This window comes from Biomphalaria glabrata, chromosome 12 (genome assembly GCF_947242115.1).
Source record: "Biomphalaria glabrata chromosome 12, xgBioGlab47.1, whole genome shotgun sequence".
Lineage (NCBI taxonomy): Eukaryota > Metazoa > Mollusca > Gastropoda > Planorbidae > Biomphalaria > Biomphalaria glabrata.
In genome coordinates this window covers 8,358,559-8,381,562 of record NC_074722.1, presented here as the reverse complement: position 1 = coordinate 8,381,562, position 23,004 = coordinate 8,358,559, and the positions used below count along the sequence as shown (strand labels likewise).

Sequence of the window (23,004 nt, the reverse complement as noted above, 5' to 3'; positions counted from 1 at the left end):
TCAATTTCTCTCGACTATTAACAGTTCCTTCCCTTTGATGTAAAAAAAAAATGCATTGTGTAAACCTCTTTACATTATCGAGCTGGTAAGATGCCATGTTTAAACTCATGAAATGGGCACTTTGGTAATTTATGAAACAAATATATTAATGTTGCCTATTTTTTAAAAAAAAATCGGGTCTACATTTCAATTTATTTAGTTAGTTATTTAATAAATTAGCAGTCTGGTGACTTTAAAAAAAATGTTTCTTTTATTTTCATACTACGAACATAAGAATGTCTTCCTTCTGCCCCAGACACCAGTGCTGATTCTTTCAAGACTTCATCCCAGTTGTCCAGTTATTCCTTTGTACCATCCACCCCTTTCCTCTAGAACTGCATTGAGCCTTGCAAGAAAGATTATAACTGGCCGTTTGATCTAGTATCATGACCCTCCATGATTTTTGGAGTACAGTTAGTCGGGAGAAAAGACCAATGACATCCATGACACTTTTCAACATTCTTGAACCTTACTGACAATCTCGTATCACATTATGGGGTTTATAAAACAAATAATGCATTAGTTTAAATACAGGCTGTATCACTGTCATATAGTGGATTGTGCTAGCTTTGTGAATTAAGGCTTTTAATAAGTTACTTTTCTGAAAGTTGTTTTGTTTTCCACAGGGGAAGAGCTTCAGAAGCTTTTAATGACGTTAAAGAAGCTTTAAACATTCTTCAAAAGAAAAGTACAACACACCACTTCACGCTAGCGGTTCGTCTAGCTTTGTCCCACATACAGCTTACCAGAGATGTAAAGGGCAATCAAGGGGAGGATACCGTGGTGGATCATTTACAGAAGATGGCCCAGTTTCACCAAAATTTTCCAAGCCACAACTCGAACGAGGAGCAGCATTGCATGCTGTCTTTCCATGAGCACCAGCTAATCATTCACTGGAAGAATTCAAAGGAAACGTTCGATTTCCACAAGAGATGTTTGTCCAAGATGTTTCAGGACATGTCTCGAATGCCTTCAAAATTTCCTGCTTGCATGCATCTTGCAGAAAGGGAAACAATTCTGGACTACGTCCAGACGACAGGCTACGACAGCCTGGACTATAATTATTTGATGAGACATATGCGAAATGTGTGTCGATTCTGTCAAATAATTGCCTCAGTCTACAATTTAAATGCATGGTCTCTTGTCTTTGATGAGCTTCTAGGAAAGAAAACAATTTTATCTGCCTCCCAATGCAGTGTTAATCAAAGTTGTAAGGCTCGAATAAATCATTTCCAAGCTGCAATAACTAAAAGCTATGAATCAGAAACACAACGCAAATGTGTTGAATACCCGAACCCCTCGTTTAAAAGTTCTTCCCTGCTTAGGAAATTAAGTCATCAGTTAAGTCAAACGATCGAGAGAGACAATTCCAATACGCTTGTAAAACGTTCAGGTTACGGAGAGACACTTTTTGAGCGCAGGACAGACATGAATGTCACGACTTGCAGAGAGAATTATAATATACAGCATGAAGCTACACAAGGAGATTGGTGTGCACATTCTAACAGGAAAACAATCACTAGAAACATCTCCTTGTTACACAAGACTCCAATCATGCAAGCAAGTCACACTGTCGCGACTTCAAGTCAGAACACTGTGGGATCTGATAACACTTCTTGTAGCGACAATAATGTGTACAGACTTAATAGAAAGTCTTTTAGAGACATCAGTGGGCACAGAATTGATAGCTCGACATGTACAGGCAATGACCACAGACTACGACACAATGGGCCAGAAGACTTGGACAATGTAAACAATGAGCCTCCAATCATCAAAGAAACCTCCATCGTAGCAAGGGCGCAACCTGTCACAACTTATTTACGTGTTGCTGAGGTCAGTGGCGAGGAGGGTTCTCATAAATCTGCTGAGAACTCGAGTCTGTCCTCGTCAGTAGTGGTTGAGCTTCACAGTTGTAGAGAAGTTGACCCAGATTATACAGATCTGCCTGAACTGGTCAGTTTAAACAGCTCAATAGTGCGTGATTTCTACGTTGACCTTTAACCCTAATCTAACATTTTGTCAGCAACTCTGATAGATGTAAAGCTTTTGGTAATGTAAGTCTATACTAACCATTGCTAACTTTATGAGCTACTTATAGAAACTAGTACCAGATGACCGAGCCTCGCTCGTTTGAATAATTTCTTGAGGAAATATATTTACTTACTTTGGATCGGGTAAAGACTTTCAATTCGAAAAGTAGCTTTCGTGTTCTTTTAGTTCTAAATGTACATGGCCATTAGAAAAGTCTCTTTAGACCCCATACAGAACACGCCGGTATGGACAGTATAGAGGGACTTTTTATGGTCCGACACTTACCCTGTAGAAAGCACTATCCCGTATCATCGGCCGTATGGGGGGACGAGTGTTTGTAAAAGGCAGTCTTTTTTTGTGAGCTGAAAGTTGGTAGACGTAACAGAGATGTCCCACAGAAACGCTTTAAAGACCAGCTTAGGCATCAACTTGCTTTAACTGACATGGAAGAGAGTATCTGACTGCAGGCGGCTCCAGAACAAGATAGCTGGACATTTTTTTTATAAAGGGCGCGGAATACACAAATGAAAATCGATTGCCAAGGACAGACATAGACGGCGAGAAGAGAAATCTAAATCGACCATCGGCATATAATGGTTATGTTTGCGTTGGATGTGGCAAACTATGTGGGTCGCAGCTGGTGCTACGTAGCCGCGTAAAAAAATTCACTCCTCCTTAATCATCGGACTCGAAGACAGGATTTGTATAAAGACAATAAGGAAACCTGCTTCCAGAGACCCCCTCCCCCCCACCATAGAGATAGGACCGTAGCGCTCTGTTAATGCTATAGGCATGAAAGTTGCACTATACAAAAAAAAGTGATTCAATTATTACAATGCAATTCATAAGTATTCATAACTTTTTATTTTGTATTTTAATAATGCACAGACTCTTATGTGTAATTTCTAGATTAATTTATTGCGAGAGTATGGAAAAAAAATAAAAAATTTGCAGATGTATGTTTGGTCATTGTGTTTTGCGAGTTTAATTAATTGTTTACACTTTAATTGCGGTTAGCCGTGTGGGTGACTTTTACTTTGTTGACTAAGCTAATAGAGCCTACAAAAGGATGGTGCGCCAATGTTTGGTGGGTCTATTTAACTAATAAACTAATACAAAAACAAAATTTAATAAAATACTCTGAAAGACACAAAGATAAAGGCACATTCCTCGTCCCATATGCTAGGACAAATTTGTACTCCTTCTTCCCTAGTGCTATTAGAGCATGGAATGGGTTGCCTGAGCTAGCCAGGAAAACCAGTGACTTGGCAGAATTTAAGTCATTGGTTAATATGCATGACTAAATGCATGACGCGTAGGACGTAATCATCTTCCTTTTTGAAGTAACGTCTGTATTATATAAGATAAGATAAGATTAAAAGTTGTTCATGTTACAAAGAAATATTTTAATTTACTGCTGTAAACTTAATGACTTAAGCGGAGTTTTTTTCCCTTTGACATCAGGGAAAATTTTTCATTCATAAAACAGATCTAGCCAAAATTAATTAAACATTTTGAAACCGATATAGCGGTCGTCCCCGAGTTTTCCCCATGTGGCCAATAAGTTTAAAAAATTTTTCTCATTTATATACATATATCTTGAAATTTTAAAGATAGAGCCGTTTTCGAAATGAAATTTAAATATAAATATATATACATACATACAAGAATTGTTCGCTTAAGAGTATAGGATTTTTAAAAATTGGAATATGTGCAGACACAAACATAATATAAAGGTAAATATAGTTGTCACGTGATAAAACAATGAATGCCACCTCAACCTGATTTACATACAGACGAGAATGTCTCTCAAGATTAGGGCTCTACGCTCACAAGCAAAAGTTATCCACTGGATGAACCAGAGTCGTTACGACTGAAGGAAGCCAATTCACTTTTAAATCAACGAATGATGCAGATCAGTTGCTCGGCTTCCGAACTTGGGGTTTCCGGGTTCGAATCTTGGTGAAAACTGGAATTTTTTATTTCGGGATCTTTGAGCTTCTGAGTCCAGCTCTAATGGGTGTCAAGGAAGGAGACCATTACATACTAACAAAAATCAGGCTTCAAGTAAATGAAGTGTATTTTTTTAAGTGCAACACACATCAAGAAAATGTACACAATGACGCGCAAAGTTGACAATTAATTGAAAATCTAAAAATGTTGGAGACAAATATGAAAACATTTTTTAATATATAAATAATAATATATGTCTTGAATAGTGTACACTTAAACAGAAATGTATTTAGATTTGAAAATGTTAAAAAATAAAATATTTCTTCTTGATTGCATCATATCTAATATTAAATACTTATCTATATTATAAAGTAGAATGTGAGGGGTATGTATGTATGTATGTATGTATGTATGTTACTTATAGACATCAAAACCGCTTGACCAATCTTGATAAAACTAGGCAGGAATGTTCCTTGGGCACCAACTTAGACCGTAGTGTATGTATTGTAGCCTTAAAACAAACTTAACACCCTCAAAAAAAATAAAGTTGTCCGACTCTATTACAGCTATAGTATTTTATGGATCTAGGCCATGTCTACAATGTTGACATAAGAAAAGATAGAAAGGATTTAGACCTAGATCTAATTTTAAGAAATACACTTTGCGCAGATAGTTTTTTACTTTGACACATGAAAATACAAAAGAAGATCCATTGATTTCATTATATAATAAAATTAATCTTCAATTTTGTGTTTCAAAAGCATTTTTTACATTAATTAGTTCCTTATATCTGTGATTACAGATTTCCTGACGAACATTCTTTCATTAGACAATACCGTAATGAATCGTGTACTAAAAATTAATTCGTTTAATTGTTTACTTTATAATCCCATCCCTAGATCTAAAACTCTAATTCAACTCTAAGATGATAAAGCTTCTCTTCGCACAGATAGTTTAATACTTTAACACATACATATATTAATTAAAGTCCATTCATTTCATATTTTGATCAAATAAACATTCAAAATTGGTTTTCTAAAGTTACATTCGTTTACGAAAGCTGCGAAGCCGAGTTGAGATAGGCCTAGATCTATGTTCATTCATGAATCGCGTACTAAAAATTATTTCGTTTAATTGTTCACTTTATAATCCCATTTATTTAACAAAGCTATCGCTCTTTTCGTTTTTAATAGATAAGAATGTATCGACTTTGGGTAAACCATTTTCGCAAAACTAATTTTATTTTCGTAGCGAAACTGAAATAACGTGAAAGGATCATTAGCTACGTTTAACATACATCTAAATCCAATCCACTAGATTATTTAAAAGAAATGTTTTAATTTAAAAAAAATGGATTTAAGCCTATTAGCTATTTTGATTTGATAGCATTATTCACACTATTTTTACATTGACACATTCGCTTTACTTATTACATTATTATTTCGTTTAATTGCTTACAAAACACTCTCAGTGACTATATCGAAAGTAATGCGAAATTAAAGACCCGCGGGTCGCGGGTAACATATGTCTAGTAATAATATATAATTAAATATGGACTGTGCTACTATTGAGTTGGCAAATAGTGAATATAGTTCTGAAGAAAGGTACGTTACTGTGCAAAAATATACATATTTAAAATTATACAAAATGGAGATTACATTGAAATGGGAAATAATATTATTTTCAGTGAGACAGTTTACTCTATCTTCCCCCCTTAAAAAAAATATGATTTAAAAAAATATATCCTGACGTTGCTTTTTTTTAAATTATTAACAAGGGGAATAACATTGTAAATAACATTGAAGATAACATTATCTTTTCAGTTATCTCCCTTGTTGAAGTGTAAATCTCAACTGACAGTATTCCATATTACTTCAAATAATATTTTCTAATGATGTCAAAATCTTTTAGTGCCCCTTTCTTTATATGTGTTCAGCATGCTACTGACCTATAGCTTTTATTTTGTCTTATTAAAATGATTTATTATGTCTTCTGTATGCCTTGATCTAGAGCTGATATATTTAGTTGCCACAAATAGTGTTTTTATTATCATGTATGGATGTCAGAGCATATTAGCGGACACTAATTTAAGTAACATCGTTATAATGAATTATAAACTGGGATTTTTTTTTAGATTAAAATAAAATGATTAGTAGGTCTAATTAATAATAAACTGTGGCAATAGTTTACAAAATTAAACAAATACATCTATTATTGTCGATTTTTCTTCTTACAACTGTGAGTCGCATGTTTCCTTATTTATGTTGAGGGTCCCGTCAATTGCAGTTTTAGAATCGTTTCCAGTGATGTTGAAAGTATTGAAGTATAAACTGTTCAAAAAATACAAGCGACATTTGAAGAATAGGATTGATCTATTTACTTATCAGAAGCTGTACATTATATAGTGTGAATGATTAGGATTAATAGATAATAATAAGTTCGATGTTGATTTGGTCATGATCAATTTAGGTTTTAAACACTCGTGTCCTATAAGGCTTGTCTTCGAGTGCAAAGATTAAGGATGAGTGCAGTATTTTACGTGTCTACAAAGACTAATCTTTGCCCAACATATTGTTATGACTTTGCAATGCGCACCGCCATCCAAGATAGTGCAGAAAGAAGGTGCGCACTATCAGTGACCAGACAAGTCTGATGTTGACATAAGAGACGAACGATTTCCGCCCAAGTGTCTTCGACTGTCTTTCGGTCTCAAATGTGTATCGTGCGGTCTTCAGTTGTCTATAGATACACGGGAAATTCTGCATTCCTTGTTAATCTTCGGACTCGGAGACAGGCCTTCTTATGTTCATTAAACAATATAATGCAATAAGAAAGAAAAGAAAAAAGAGTAAGCAAACATGAAGAAATATGGCAGCAATGGAACGTACCTAAAGAAAAAGGTAAGAATATGTTTGGGAGAGATTTAGATATAAATAAACCATAAAACTATTTTGAAAGATCCTGATAGCCAACTGCGTCATACAAAATTACTTTGTGCTTCAAAGGGGACAAAAAAGCCTAGAAATTCTACTCTACAAAGCTGAAGAGTTCATACAAAACTATTATCTGACTTATTGAACTACTTGACTTATTGAACTACTTGACTTATTGAACTACTTGACTTATTAATACTTTCGTATTCTATACACCGGATACACCTTGTTGATGTCTAAGAGCTGAGCCGAAGGCTCTTCGAGCTCTAAGTTTGAAAAAAAACCTGTTTGGACGCCAAACAGTAAAAAAAAACAAACCTGTGTGAACACACAGTTCTGTTTGGGAGAGACCCTAGACAATGCCTATGTGAGGCATTGCTGTTGACCGATGCGTTCGGCCCCCGACACGTGGACTAGAGACACGGCCGAAGGCCGGGAATGCACCGGGGACTTCTGCCATTTTCCTTCAATGTACCAAGCTAACTGTGCGGGACCCGCCATTTATGTAACGGTCCCTTTGAGGAACAGCGCATGGATTGGTGACGTGTTTGTGGGGACTTTGTTACAACCCCGCCCGTGCAATGGGTGGACTCTCGTCTACCCGTGGGCATCCCCACGGGAGTCCTGTGTTGCTACCCATTTCGCCTAGCCACTTCCTCAAATGGCCGTTTCCACGCGGGCGCCACGATGAGGCAGGGCAGCGTGCCCGCGCCGGATACACCTAAAAGGTTGCAAGTACAAAAATCTCCTCTACTACTTCTAGGTCCAATTTCAGGGCCTAATTTTTAAGGTCCAATTTTTAAGGTCCAATTTTTAAGGTCCGATTTTAAGGACTAATTTTTAAGGTCTGATTTTAAGCTCCAATTTTAAGGTCCAATTTTCTCATTGACTAGAATATCAAATACAGTGCACATAACAATACAGTTTTACAAGGGAGGTGGATTAAATAAGAGATAATCAATTTTTTTTACTTACTTAATACTAGGACATGATTTTGACTTTTTCAGTTTCACATCTGAGTTAAAGTAAGAAAGTAAGAAAAATGTTAAATTTTTGTAATTCTACGACATTACATTTTCAAACAAATAATTAAAGTACATTTACACAATAAATGTAATTAATGTATAATTCGAGCCATAATTATATAATGAATGTTGGAGTAGACTGGCAGTCTATTTTTTTTATCTTGGCTCCATCATTTCAAAAGATGTTCTCCTGGATAAAGACATCAACAACAGGATAGCTAAAGCAATGGGCAACATGTCACGGTTTCAGAAAAGAGTATGTGACAATACATTGCTGACTACTTATACAAACGCCTTTGTCTACCGGACCTGTGTGATGAGCACTTTGCTATACGGAAGTGAAACATGGTCAACCTACTCTTGGCAGGGGAAAAAAAAGGCTAAATATCTTCCACCTCCGATGCCTAAGGCGGATCTTTAAAATAAAGTGGCAAGATAAAATAACCAATGAGGAAGTGCTACGAAGAGCAGGGTGCCAGGACATTCGCCGTTTTATCAGCAGACACCTGGCTGGATTGGCCACGTTCGTAGAATGCCAGAAGGTCGACATCCACTAGACATTTTCAATGGCGATCTAACAGAAGGGAGGAGAGCCGTTGGTAGCCCACTTTTAAAGTATACCGATTTATGCAAACGCGACTTGACTTAGACCCGCGCCGTTTGGCGCATTGGGCGGCAAGCTGTCTCCATAAAGATCTGTCACTGGCAATGTCTGAAGCCTCCTCAACGCGACTTGAAGTTCTACAAAATCGACAGTTGGGAAAACGTGGTGTTGGATAGATTCACATGGAGAGAGAGAGAGCCTAAAGGAAGGGTCCTGGATTGCAGACGGTAGCAGAAAGAAGGGTGAAATTGCGATGGCGCCTGGTGATTACATATGCCCAACATGCGAACGCAGTTGTTTATCAAGGATTGGCCTCTTTAGTCACACAAGAAGTTGCAAAGGGAAAAGATCGTCTCTCGAGACGTAAAATGCCATAGAGACAGTCTCACAAGACAAACAAACATATTGTTGTAACCCCGCTCCCGCGCTACACTAATGGTGCGCATCTGAGCACTACTGAACACGACTAGTGAAAGACATATAGAGACAGGAAGAAGGACTGTTGTGGGCCGGTTAAAAGTCATGGGAGTCTGAACAGTCTGGTGCTGAGTGCTGTCCTGTGTGATACTAGGAAACTGTGTGGGAGACCTGGAGCGACACTGGGATGTGTGTCGGTGGTCTGTTCTGTGTTCTGGTATGAAGTAGGACTCTTAGAACTTAAGACATATTACTCCCTGTGACTTTATAGCAGACGTCCAAGTCTAGCTAGTAACTATTACTATTTGTTGATGCTTGTGCTAGTTATACTAAATAAATACATCGTTTACTGTTGCCGACCTGTCTTTTGTTGAGTGCCTGCCTTAGAGAGTTACAACAATATAGGTAAACAATTAAAATTAAAATCAAGAGAGAGCTCACAGTTTTGATCATGGCTACAAGCCTGTTTCTCTGCAGCGTGCTGTTTAACAGATTGAAACTCCTTCAGAGGCGACACTTTTGCTGGGGAGCTCAAGGTCCTCTTAACTCCGTCGGATTTTTTGTAGGATGTTTCTTGAAAGGAATTTGGATCAGCAAGCTGCAACTGTACAGCGACTGTCAAGTCTAAATGTAAACGACCCTCCGAAACACTGCCTGGCTTGTTTAGAAACAATGTTATTTTATTCTCGTTGTTTTGATCTGTCGTTGCATTGTCTTTAATAGTTATTTTTGTTGTGTTACTTTGACTTTGATTTAAATTGATATCATCCTTCGCAGATCGTCTACAGAATTCTGACTGATCTGGTTGTATGATGGTATTATGGCTTGTGTCAGTTTGGGCACATTGTGCCATAGAGTCACTTTGGGTGGATTGTGACACGTCGTCAGTTTGGTTAGATTGTGACATGGCTGTAGTTTGGGTTGATTGTGCCATAGAGTCACTTTGTGTGGATTGTGACATAGTGTCCATTTGGGTGGATTGTGAAATAACGTCAGTTTTTGTGGATTTTGATATGGCGTCAGTTTGGGTAGAATGTGGCATGCCGTCTTTTAGAGTAGATTGTGACATGGTATTAGTTTGAGTAGATTGTGACTTTTCGTCAGTTTGGGTAGATTGGGACATTATTTCAGCTTGAGTAGATTGTGACATGGCGTCACATTGAATAGATTGTGACATTGTTTCACTTTTGGTAGTTTGTGACATGGCGTCACATTGAATAGATTGTGACATTGTTTCACTTTTGGTAGTTTGTGACATGGCGTCACTTTGGGTAGATTGTGACATGACGTCACTTTGGGTAGTTTGTGACATGACGTCACTTTGGGTAGTTTGTGACATGGCGTCACTTTTGGTAGTTTGTGACATGGCGTCACTTTGGGTAGATTGTGACATGACGTCACTTTGGGTAGATTGTGTTTTGACGTCACGTTGGGTAGATTGTGACATGGTTTCTGTTTGGGAAGATTGTGTGGCAGTATCAAGTAGAGTAGTTTGTGTAATTGTGACACTTTGGGTAGTTTGTTCAACTAGATTAGATTGTTCAATTTGATCATGGCATTGTTCATATTTGTTAACTGTGTCGCTATGTTCTTTGAAGACATTTGGTAGAGATGGATCATCCTGACAGTTCTCCTGGTTCAGATCTACACATTTTTTATACGTTTCTTGTTTGTAAACTTCATTATATTTAGACTTTATATACATTGTTCTCACTATTTCACAAGATGAAACACGTTGGCTGGATTTGCTTTTAAATGAAGTCCCATTCTCTTTATCAGTGTCGTTCTCTAGTTTTGTTTCATCTATTTTAACGCCAATCCATCTTTTCTTATTTTCAGTGCTGTCACTATTGTCCGCACTCGGGATTTCAACTGCCGCTTCCTGCGTCAATGATTGGGTAGATAAATCATTTCTGCTTTTGGCGTTGCTCCTGTTCAGTAAAATAAGATCCACCACTGACTTCTGGGTGTTCTTATCGACCAGTTCATATGCAGTGTTACCCTCTTTATTCCTTGTGTAAGTGTGCGCACCTACCGAAAGTAGATATTTCACAATTTTTTTATGTTTATGGATAACAGCTAACATAAGAGCGTCATTGCCATCATTGTTGGGCAAGGTTACATTGGCATAGTTTAAACAGAAAAATTTGACATATTCATAATTGCCTTCCATGGCTGCAAGATGAAGAGCGTTATTTCCTGTTTCGTCCACGTTGTCGCTTCTGTACGCATGCGTAATCTTTTGTCTCTGTTTATTTAAATTATAATAATCGCTCTTCTTTCGAGACAAGCTTGCTCGCAACTTGGACAATCGTTGTTGGAATGCCATTGCGGTCTACTGTCTAATTCACAGTCTGAAACGTGAATGTCTATAAAGAATTGTAAAGAAGCATTCTCATCTTCCCTGTGCAAGCTCCAAAGCTATTCAAATTATAAAAAAAAAACATTAAAAATATATTTTTTAAAAGGACAATAATTTCTATATACAAAATATAGAGCGATTTTTTTCTCTTAATAAATAATGAATGTTCAATTAAAAACATTGAAACATTTTTTACCCCATTTTACCCCCTTCCCCCCAAGAAAGTATCCTGGTTAAGCAAATGTATAGATCTATAAGACTTTATAATAACATTCTTTACAGGTAAAAAAAAAATTCTGTTATGTTTCAGCAAGAAAATTCAATGTAAAGTAAGTCTAAAAAGTGTTTTTCAATAATCTTTTCTAGTAAATTACTTTCTTATTTTAAAATTCTGAACAACCTATTGTCGATATTTTTTGTAAAAGTCGTTTGACATAAATTTGTTTTACGATGAAAATACGTAAAAATTGGATATCGATAATTAAACTATAGTGACTTATTGTCCAAGAATATAAATAATAAAAATTATTTGACATTTGACATAATTTTTTTTATAAAATAACTTTTGGAACTACTTCACAGTGCTTCATAGTTCATAGAAAGGAAATTGCATGTAATATAAGTTAGAAGAGAAAACAGACATTCGTTGGCATTGATTTGTTTTTCACAAAAACATCCGGAACAATCTATTATAGATACTTAAAACTATTGCAATGTTTTGGAAGGAACATTGAAGGTTAAATCAGATTTTCAATAGCGTTTACTGTTGTTTTTTTTTATATAAACGAGGCGGACAGACCGACCAACAAACGAAACACAAAAAAAAAATAAGCGGCCATTATTCCATTATTCTTAACAAAAAATAAATAAAATCTGATTATTTAAAAAAAATTAAGGAATTAGTTCAGTACCATATCGTGCCTCGGCGTTACGCTACTGCACGAAAATCGCCGCATAAAAAGTCCATTTTAAAAAATGTGCTTGATATTTACATACAAAGTGCATTCTTAGCCTTTATAAACAAACATAAATCTTTCTTTTAATTTTAGCAGCTCGTTGAATAGAAAAAAAACACCTTTAACTAATATTTATATTTGTTGTAAACATTTCTTGTCTTGTACAATTTATAAATATATTTGAGTTATAGATACCGAAAAGACACACAAAGGGTGCTTCCTTTGTTATATATTGTAACATTGCCTCCCTTACATTTACGTAATTGTTTTAGAATTGGTGTATTTTTATGAAAAAATCGCTTGCATAATTAATTTTATTAATTAAACGATTTGCTTTTAGAAAACCAAGAGTAGCCGTTGCACTTAACCTTTTCAAGCCGCATCGCATGGTTAAATAATATTTTTGATATCTCTTCTAGTTTTCGAGATCCGAGTGTGACAGACGGACATTTTGCACAAACCTAACAGCGGCTTTTCCCCTTACGGGCGCCGCTAATATAATACACAGAAAGATACAAAGATAAAGGCACATTTATTGTTACATATTGTTGTAACCCTGCCTTGCACCAGTGCTTGAGGTGCGCACTAGCGCACTAGTGAACGTAAACAGGAAGACACTAGGAGAGAGAGAAGCACAGTGCATCAGGGATTGTGAAGAGTCTGAATGCTTGGAAACTAAGAAGCCAACTTTTGTGCTGCCTGAAGGTTGTAGAAAGGGACCTGGAGCGAAGCGGGGAAAGCTGTCGTTGGTCCACATTCGGGTTGCTGTCTAAAGGACTGGTAAATTAGTAGCAAGACTCTGAGGAAGTTGAAGGATTTTATGTGTTTGTCCTAGTGAATAAACACCTGTCTTTATTTCCTGTTAAACTGTGTTGAGTTGCCTGCCTTTACGTTGAGTGCCTACCCAAGAGTTACAACAATATACTAGGACAAATTTGTACAAATGCTCCTTCTTCCTTAATGCTATTAGAGCATGGAATGGGTTGCCTAAGCCAGCCAGGAAAACCAGTGACTTGGCAGAATTTAAGTCATTGGTTAATATGCATGACTAAATGCGCGTAATCATCTTCTATTTTTAAGTAACGTCTGCATTATATAGGATAAGATAATTTTCCTTAACATTACTTTATAAAACTCTTCAAAGAACGCGGAAATACACGTTTAGTCCATTCAAGATAAAAAAAATTTTCTCGTTCTTTAGCCAAATTTAAATTTATTTCTTTTTTTTTTTACTCTGAAAATTATAACGGTCGAACTAGAGTTTCTCCAGTGTGGCCAACAAGCTATAATTCTTTTCCCAACCAAATAGTTCGTCCATTGTGGTTCGATCATGGCCACTTTTGTCACCCAGGGGGGTTGTGGGCTTTGCACTAGGATTTTGTGCTTTCTTATGCGGCTTGTGAGACCTACGTGATTAGCTCCCCAATCTGTGCCAGCTAATTTTTCATAAGAGATAGTCTCTGGGTGCCTTTACTCTGTATGTTATCTATTTGCTTTTTCCAGGTTAATCTCGGGTCATAGGTGACTCCAAGATATTGTTGTAACTCTGTTCCCGCGCTGATATAGATGGTGCGTGCTACCACACTGTTCCACACGAGAGTTGGAACTACAAGACGGGACAGGAAGACAGGATGCTGGCCTAGTTGAGAAAAAGAACTAAGAGAACTTGGCATCCATGGCTGCCTGGTCGTGCGGTTTGCGTGCTGGACTGTCGTTCAGATTTATCGATGGTCCAGGGTTCAAACCCTGCCCGCTCCCATCCCCCGTCGTCCTGCGGGAGGTTTGGACTAGGAAGTAATTATCTTCAACTCTGAAGGAACATCCGAAACATGTAAAACATTTTACAAGGGGAAACAACAAACAAACAAACATCCTGGTATTCTTCCTTTGTTGAGTGCCTGCCGTAGAATTACAATATCGTTATAACCTTGCCATGCACACCACCATCCAAGATAGTGCGGAAAGAAGGTGCGCACTAGCAGTGACTAGACAGGAAGGATGTTGACATGAGAGAGAGAACGATTTCCGCCCAAGTGAGAGCTGATGTAAAGATGCTGTGCTCAAGTCATGTTGTTTTACATGTATTTGTGATGTCCTGTAAATAAACATCTATGACTCCCTTCAGTTATTACAATATGTAGGGCTGTCATTTTTTTCTAAAGCTTCCTTATCGAATGTTAATTTTATTGTTTGTTGTTTAGTTAATAGTGAGAAGATGGTATATGTTGTTTTTTTGTGTTGATGGACATGCCCATTTATTGTGTTTATTGAGATCATCTTGTAATCGAAATTTCGATGTTCCTACATATTCTTCTGTGTTAATTGAGGCAAGATCATCTGCATACATACAGCTTTTAACTTTTCTTGGTAGCTTTTGATAAAGATCGTTTATGAATATTGGGAAAAATGTTGGGGAGAGGATTCCTCCTTGGGGGACGCCATTTTTTATACCCACTGTGTGACTTCTTTACCCTTGCATGCAAACTAAAGCTTTTCTATCATTTAGATATTCCTTTACCCAGTTGTACATTCTGTGGGATATGTGATGCTGGATTAGCTAACAAAAAACTAAATGACCTTGTTTCCAGATTTTGTCAAATGCTTTTTCCAAGTCCACCCACACAATCGTTGTTGGTTTCTTTTCTTGAAAGCCGTCTTCTATTTCTCGTGTGATGAGGGCGATTTGATCTTATGTTGATCTTCTTTTTCTAAAGCCAGCCAGGGCTTCAGTGAGTAGGTTATTTGACTCAATGATTCAAGTGAATTTGTTGTTCACCACTCTTTCCATCAGCTTGCAAGTACAGCTAGTGAGACTGATGGGAAGTAGATGTCCAGTTTATTTCTTTGTTTGCCATGCTTTAGTATAGGGCCATAGTGGGATTCTGCCTGATTTCCAGCTAGCATTAAATATTTGTAGCAGTTTTCTTTTGGCTTAAGAACCCAAGTGAGGAAGCATGTCATTAAAACTTGTGTCTTGGCCCGAAGCTTGTTTTGGTTTGAGGACTATTAGGGCTTCATCAAGTTCCTTCATTTTAAGGTTTGTGGTCATTTCCAAGGAGTATGCTGCTTTGTTATCTTTATTTTTTTCTTGGATTTCTGAGTTGACATCATAATTTCTACTAACTCTAACTTACATTGTAACTTATAAAAAAAAAAAGATTAAAAATGAGAGAAAAAAATCGCGCGAAAGACAGAGAATAAAGAGAAAGATGGAAGAGAGAGAGAGATATAAAATGAAAGAGGCGAGAAAAAAAAATAGATTTTGGTTTTACGGATATTGTATTTACGTGAATGTGAAAGAGTAAAAAAAAAGTTGTTGTTTTTTTAAATTGAGAGAAACAAAATCTAGAAAAAGTGAGGAAGTGAAATAAAAAAAAAAAAAGAGAGACAAAAATTTGTAAAGAAAAAGGACCAAAAAGTGAACGAGATAAAAATTTGGGAGAGAAATAATTTATGAGAAAAAGAAAAAAAAAATGGAAGAGACGAAGTTAAGAAAGAAAAAAGTGAGATGAAGAATACAAACATGGGGAGAAGAAAAAAAAGGAGACATTGAAAAAAAGAGAGAGAAAAAAGAGAGAGAGAGTAAAAAGAAGACAAGGAAAAAAAGAGAGAGAGAGAGAAAAAAGAAGATAAGGAAAAAAGAGAGAGAGAGAGAGAAAAAAGAAGACAAGGAAAAGAGAGAGAGAGAAAAAAAAAGAAGACAAGGAAAAAAGAGAGAGAGAAAAAAAAAGAAGACAAGGAAAAAGAGAGAGAGAGAGAGAAAAAAGAAGATAAGGAAAAAAAGAGAGAGAAAGAGAAAAAAGAAGAAAAGGAAAAAGAGAGAGAGAGAAAAAAAAAAGAAGACAAGGAAAAAAAGAGAGAAAAAAAGGAGACAAGGAAAAAAGAGAGAAAAAAGAAGAGAAGGAAAAAGAGAGAGAGAGTGAAAAAAGAAGACAAGGAAAAAGAGAGAGAGAAAGAAAAAAAAAGACAAGGAAAGAGAGAGAGAGAGAGAAAAATGAAGACAAGGAAAAAGAGAGAGAGAGAGAGAGAGAAAAGAAGACAAGAAAAAAAAGAGAGAGAGAAAGAAAAAAGAAGATAAGGAAAAAGAGAGAGAGAAAGAAAAAAGAAGACAAAGAAAAAGAGAGAGAGAAAGAAAAAAAAGACAAGGAAAAAGAGAGAGAGAGAGAAAAATGAAGACAAGGAAAAAGAGAGAGAGAGAAAAGAAGACAAAAAAAAAAGAGAGAGAGAAAGAAAAAAGAAGATAAGGAAAAGAGAGAGAGAGAGAGAGAAAAGAAGACAAGGAAAAAGAGAGAGAGAGAGAGAAAAAAGAAGACAAGGAAAAAAAATAAGTGAAAAAAGAAAAGGAAAAAAAGAGAGAGAGAGAAAAAAAAGAAGACAAGGAAAAAAAGAGAGAGAGAGAGAAAAAAGAAGACAAGGAAAAAAAGAGAGAGAAAAAAGGAGACAAGGAAAAAAAGAGAGAGAAAAAAGGAGACAATGAAAAAAAGAGAGAGAGAGAAAAAAAAGAAAAGGAAAAAAGAGAGAGAGAAAAAAAAGAAGACAAGGAAAAAAAAGAGAGAGAGAGAGAAAAGAAGACAAGGAAAAAAAGAGAGAGAGAGAGAAAAGAAGACAAGGAAAAAAAAGAGAGAGTGACGACCATGCCGCTAATACTATCTAATTTATCCTAACCTGGGCCTAACTTCATTGTTATGAGTGTGACGTTTTCTCGTATTATTTGTTGCCATCTAGTGTGGGGTGAATGGTGGACTGTTACTTGGTTCCTGTTTACGGTTAGGGTGCAGTATTATTTGGAATCACTAGGTGAGGGGTGCAAAACGGCACCTCGACAGCAGTTAAGGTCTTACGGTGCATACCGGCACTGAGTTGTTTTCGCATGATTTGTTGAATGTATGACTGCTATATTATATAAGTGTCTTATTATGCATCGTATTCTTTTTTCACCCCCCGACCAAAAGGTTAGGGTCCCTAATCCTTTTTTTTTTCTTCTAAGACGGTAATAAATGTTAATTGAAATTATCTAACAGAAAGAATCTTCAAGATGTAATTTTAAAGTACTAGTTAATTATTATTTTTTATCCCTAATCCTCTTACTATGATGGTAATTAAAAAATAAATAAATGATGTTACTTGAAATTAGCTAACAGAAAGAATCAGCTTATTTAATTGCTAAATTTTTTCAACCCTAATGATTTTTTTTTGCCTACTAAGATGTAATTTAATAAATAATTAACTGAAATATATTGGCTTTGGTTTATATATTACTTGAAATTATCTAACAAAAACAATCTTCAGGATGTAATTTTAAAGTATAAGCTAATTTTAATTAATTTTTTTTTCTAATGCTTTTATTTTACTTCGATGTTAATATTTAAAAAATTAAGAACTAAAATAAAGTATATAAATGTTACTTGAAATTATTTAGAAGATACAATCATCGAAGAGTTATTTAAAAGTAGGGCCTACCTATTAGCTACATTTTTTTTTTAAAACATTTTAGTCCTTAATCCTTTTTTTTTTTTTACTAACTATGATGGTTATTTAATTATAATTAACTGAAATAAAGCGGCATAGATTTCCCCTGAATTTATTGGCATAGATTTCCACTGAATTAATTTATTCTAATAGTAATAAAAATATTGTTGTAACCCTGCCTTGCACCAGTGCTTGAGGTGCGCACTAGCGCACGTAAACAGGAAGAGACTAGAATGGAGAGAAGAACAGTGCATTAGGAATTGTGAAGAGTCTGAAGTTTCCAAACGGAAACTAAGAAGCCAGCTTTTGGTGCTGCCTGAAGGTTGTAGAAGGGACCTGGAGCGAAGCGGGGAAGGCTGTCGTTGGTCCACATTCGGGTTGCTGTCTAAAGGACTGGTAAATTAGTAGAAAGACTCTGAGGAAGCTGAAGGATGCTATGTGTTTGTCCTAGTGAATAAACACCTGTCTTTATTTCCTGTTACACTGTGTTGTGTTGCCTGCCTTTACGTTGAGTGCCTACCCAAGAGTTACAACAATTGGTGTCGAAGTGGGATTTGGGCAGCTCAACGAAAGGAAAGAATGACAACGCTTAGGAAGCTAGATGACCTTAGCTGTAAACAGTTAAAAGAGGAGCTCCGAGCCAGGGAGCTGAGGATCTTCTGTTCCAAAGAAAAAAATGAGAGCCAGTCTTTGGCAGGCTCTTGTTGATGAAGGGGAGGATCCGGAAATATACCTGTTTGAGATAGAACCAGATATTGGTGAGGTGCTGAACACCATGCAGAACTGGTTAAGAAGTGAACTTTGTACCTTCCAGGATTCGATGAATCATTCTATGGACAAACTGATACGTAACGTGCAAGGCCAGATCAATCCTGTAAGAGAGAGGAGTCTAACATCATTCAACAACAATGAATCGTTACTCATTCAAGACTGTGGCTGTACTGATAGTTACAAAGAATGCGTCAATCTTAACAAGAAACAGAAAGATGAACAGAAAGAGACAGTCGAAGCAATAGAAGAAGTCTGCTACGCGACTGAAACTTTTGCTGTACCAGCTTTGAGTGCAACAACGACCTGGACAGAGCAGGAAAACTTTGAGCCTGCGTTAGAGCCTGTCACTTTGGACCTTATGGACCCCTGTCGATCTGCCAGTGCCTACGAGGGGAACTTGAATTTTGATTGTTACATTCAGGTGGTAAGCAACAACTGTACATGCGGTGCTTCACGAAGGGAGTGCAAATGTCAAGAAACTCATCAACAGGGTCTGAAACCAATGGACTTCGATACTTCTGTTTTCACCAGCGATAGAGGCCCTGAAGGTGGTCAGAAGAACCCTGCAGCTGATGAACTTTTGCACCTTAAACGTTGTAAAGGTGCCTTACAGACCATTCTCCCTGGGACGGCTGAGGCTGACAGTTTGTTAAACAGCGTGGCTTCATGTGGGTGTACAGCTCTTTCGCGAGTCATCCTTAGAAAGGGTCTGATGAAGCGCAGTTCTGAATCAACGGCATTAACAACAACAAGAGCTGTCACTACTACTCGATGTGTCAGGTGGCTGACGCCAGCGACAACCGTTAGGATGGAGGGGCCACGTTTGCGACATCGTGTCGATAGAAACTTGGTCAACTGGAGAAGGAGAAAACGGCACCTGCAGAGAGCAGTGTGGATCGCTTTGTGGGGAGCACGCTCCATGCAATCTGTGACTCCCACTGACCGACCTCCACCTGCATTGATCAACCGTGAACATATTTCTTTTCGGGACGAAAAGACTAAGGTGGGGATAGTGTTGTAACCCTGCCTTGCACCAGTGCTTGAGGTGCGCACTAGCGCACGTAAACAGGAAGAGACTAGAATGGAGAGAAGAACAGTGCATTAGGAATTGTGAAGAGTCTGAATGTTTGGAAACTAAGAAGCCAGCTTTTGGTGCTGCCTGAAGGTTGTAGAAGGGACCTGGAGCGAAGCGGGGAAGGCTGTCGTTGGTCCACATTCGGGTTGCTGTCTAAAGGACTGGTAAATTAGTAGAAAGATTCTGAGGAAGCTGAAGGATGCTATGTGTTTGTCCTAGTGAATAAACACCTGTCTTTATTTCCTGTTACACTGTGTTGTGTTGCCTGCCTTTACGTTGAGTGCCTACCCAAGAGTTACAACAATATGTTAATTGAAATTAGCTAACAGAAAAAATCTTTAAGTAAATTCTAGTTCTTCCCCTAACCTTGGATGATAAAGACGCCATACTCATTTAAACAAATGAGAAGCGAACCTCCAAGAAATCCTCTTGGATCGCAAGTAATGAAGTATTCTAGGTCTGACAAAATATGCGCACATTAGAAAGCTACAATTTATGCAAGATTGCAAAATCAAAGTAAAAAAAAAAATCTTGCAAGCAAAGGTTAGACTTAATGATTGCCAGTTCGGTATCGACTGTTTTTTTTGTCTGCTAGACTTGTTCGGCTTTTAAATAACTAAAATGTAATACACAAAGTAGGAGAGGTCTGCCATACGACTGAAACTCTCCCTCCATCTGCTATGAGTACCACATGAGCCGGGTATCTCAAGACAACGCTGGGTCTGCGTCTGAACCTGTCGCTTTGGACCGTAAAGACCCCTGTTTATTTGCCAGTGCTAACGTGTGAAACTCGAATTTAGATTAATAAATTTAGCCGGTAAACAAGAACTGTATTAAGACGCCATTCAATGTAACAACAGTTAACAAGGGACATTACTCTTATATACTTAATAGCATAGCCTATATATAACATACATACTAACATCCTTTCCTTTCTACAGCTTAACTAAATGAACTTTAATAATAATGGGTACCTGACATTAGTTGGGGAAAAGTAAAGGCGATTGGTCGTTGTGCTGGTTACATAACAACCTCGTTAACCGTAGGCCACAGAATCAGATGACCTTTACATCATCTGTCCTATAGACCACAAGGTCTGAAAGGGGAACTTTACTTTTTTAATTAAACAGTAGTTATTAATTATTTTTCCATATCAAAACATGGTAAATAATTATTACAGTTTTGATAACTATGGCTGTAAATATGGAACTCTTTCCCTTGGATAAGCTTTGTTGTTCCTACGCATAAAACTCTGAACCATAATCTTCAAATACAAAAACAAAAACAAAATCTAATAAAATACTCAGAAAGACACAAAGATAAAGGCACATTCCTAGTTCCATATGCTAGGACAAATTTGTACAAAAGCTCCTTCTTCCCTATTGCTATTAGAGCTAAAGCTAGCCAGGAAAACCAGTGACTTGGCAGAAATTAGGTCATTGGTTAATATGCATGACTAAATGCCTGACGCGTGGGACGTAATCATCTTCTTTTTTATTTGAAGTAACGTCTGTGTTAAATAAGATAAGACGTTTAACAATTGCGATCATTTTTGGGTGGGGCGAATAAGAGTCGGTTGATGTCATTAGCTAATCACACCGGGTGACACCTGCCCCTCGTGACGCCTCTGAAATGGAACGCGCTTGCCTAGTTTATAACAGTCACTGCAGAGACAGTCAAAACAAACTCCAGCAATTTTTTTTTGTCATCAATACGACCTCCTGGTCCTGATTCAATATTAGCCTTTAAAAAACAAACAACTTCTGAAGTAAACTTGACGCGATTCCCTCCAGTGATAGTAACCTTAGTTCAAAATTTAAACCTATGGCCTAATAAGCTCTATTTATGGAAATCTATAGCGTACGCTGGTGTTCCATTTCTTAACATGCAATACAAGAATTTTTTAATGGTGATATATATATGCAGGACAACAGCTAACTGCTAGCTTACAGTGCCACTGTAGAAACTGTGATTCTCATTACAGCTATAGAAACTATATAGCTTTATGTATTGTGTTTATCTCCAACTAGTCAAAGTTGATTGTATATTGAATTTTATTACAAAGTTACATCACTGAGATACTAGAAGGGGAAGAAAATGCTATATATAGTGATGCTGTCATGTTTTTAAAGGTTTCTGAATAATAAAATTTAATATGTAAAACATTTGTGGTGATATAATATGAAAGTAATGTCATAGGAACTTGTTGAAATTATGACTGTCCACACCATATCATTTAGTTCTATGCTAAAATATGAAAAATAACTAAAATTATGTATAATTTGAACCTGTTGTTTGTTTATTCAATAGTTCAATAGAGAACAAAATGTTCAATAATTAACCATAAGGCATTCGTTAACATTACGACAATCGCTATTACCTCAGATTATTAACTGCCTATGAGACCATATAAATATATACAGTACTTTCTTGTAAATGCCGGTACTTAGTGATGGATTGCCCTATTTTTAACTACTAATAAATTAATAATAAACGTTAAAATACAAGATAAGTAATAATTTTTCCACACATTGAAAAAAGTGACAGTACGCCGTACTGGTGCGTACCGTCACAAAAAAAGCCCTGTAGTCTGTATATATATATATATATATATTGTGTGTGTTAGTTATCAAATAATATTCAATACAAAATAAACCTTAAATAATAAGTACAGCGTACTTACAAACCAACACAAGTATTGACAGAAATATTAATAGTATATCTTTTCAATGTGGAAAGTAATCGGAAATCTCCAGAATGAAAAAATTGCAGACCTTGGTCTAGAATCGAGATAACGAATGCTCAGTGATATGTTCTTTTAACTTGGTCAAACTTGGAAGTCGCTACCATTTTCTCTGATCACAGCTTTCTACTACCTCTATGTGACCTCACACTCACAGAATGCGTCATGAAATTGTCACTGATCAATTAAGAAAATTAGTCTCTTTTATTTTATTTTTATTTGCGACTTCCAAGATTAAACAACAAAAGAATCCTTATTGCCATGTCCAGATATTTCCATTACCTGAAGACATGTGTTGGATTGGTAATCATTGGGAATTCCAGGAATGATGGCGGTAACATAAAGAAACTGTTATGTCGTCCAATTCAGAGGCAAATTTATTTTATTTTTAAATTCGGCACAAAATAGTTTGACATTTCAAGTACTCCCTCCGTGTCTTTTGAGGAATGGAGGAAGACAGTCAACAGCATGTGTGGTGCCCCAAGTAGAGGCCGCCTTAGATGATTGCGAGGGGGCCCGGCGATTAAGAAAATCAGCCCATCGTACATACATTCGTGACCCCGTGGCCCTCGCAATGTTAAGTCCGCCCTTGTCCAAACGGTTCAACAAACCTTTATGATGTGACA

The 23,004-nt window shown here is 36.8% G+C and overlaps 2 protein-coding genes across 4 annotated transcripts in view; one reads left to right on the top strand and one right to left on the bottom strand.

Moving 5' to 3' along the window:
* Nucleotides 1-4,356, top strand: part of LOC106071760 (uncharacterized) — a 20,970-nt gene extending 16,614 nt beyond the window's left edge. Inside the window, exon 11 of the mRNA XM_056006220.1 lies at nt 666-4,356. Within this exon, the coding sequence (XP_055862195.1) occupies nt 666-2,040 (1,375 nt within the window). The 3' untranslated portion in view covers nt 2,041-4,356. The remainder of the gene's footprint in view (nt 1-665) is intronic.
* LOC106071762 (uro-adherence factor A-like) lies at nt 4,229-23,004 on the bottom strand. Of its 3 annotated transcripts, none has more exons than XM_056006222.1 (4): nt 22,315-23,004; nt 9,444-11,423; nt 7,932-7,971; nt 4,229-6,353 (listed from the first exon to the last, which is right to left on the bottom strand). In XM_056006222.1, exons 2-4 carry the CDS (start codon nt 11,329-11,331, stop codon nt 6,254-6,256), a joined length of 2,028 nt encoding a protein of 675 aa, XP_055862197.1. In that variant the 5' UTR covers nt 11,332-11,423; nt 22,315-23,004; the 3' UTR covers nt 4,229-6,253. The 3 variants fall into 3 exon arrangements, with proteins under 3 accessions (XP_055862197.1, XP_055862196.1, XP_055862198.1); XM_056006221.1 differs by having other exon boundaries at nt 22,319-23,004; XM_056006223.1 differs by having other exon boundaries at nt 22,410-23,004.

Excerpts from the sequence above, each read along its gene's own strand:
- LOC106071762 (XM_056006222.1), bottom strand. The coding sequence starts at position 11,331 with ATGGCATTCCAACAACGATTGTCCAAGTTGCGAGCAAGCTTGTCTCGA. Across the intron at positions 7,972-9,443 it reads TTGTAGCCATGATCAAAACT|ATGTGAAACTGAAAAAGTCA; the intron begins GTGAGCTCTCTC and ends ACTTTAACTCAG. Across the intron at positions 6,354-7,931 it reads AAATCATGTCCTAGTATTAA|TTTATACTTCAATACTTTCA; the intron begins GTAAGTAAAAAA and ends TTTTTTGAACAG.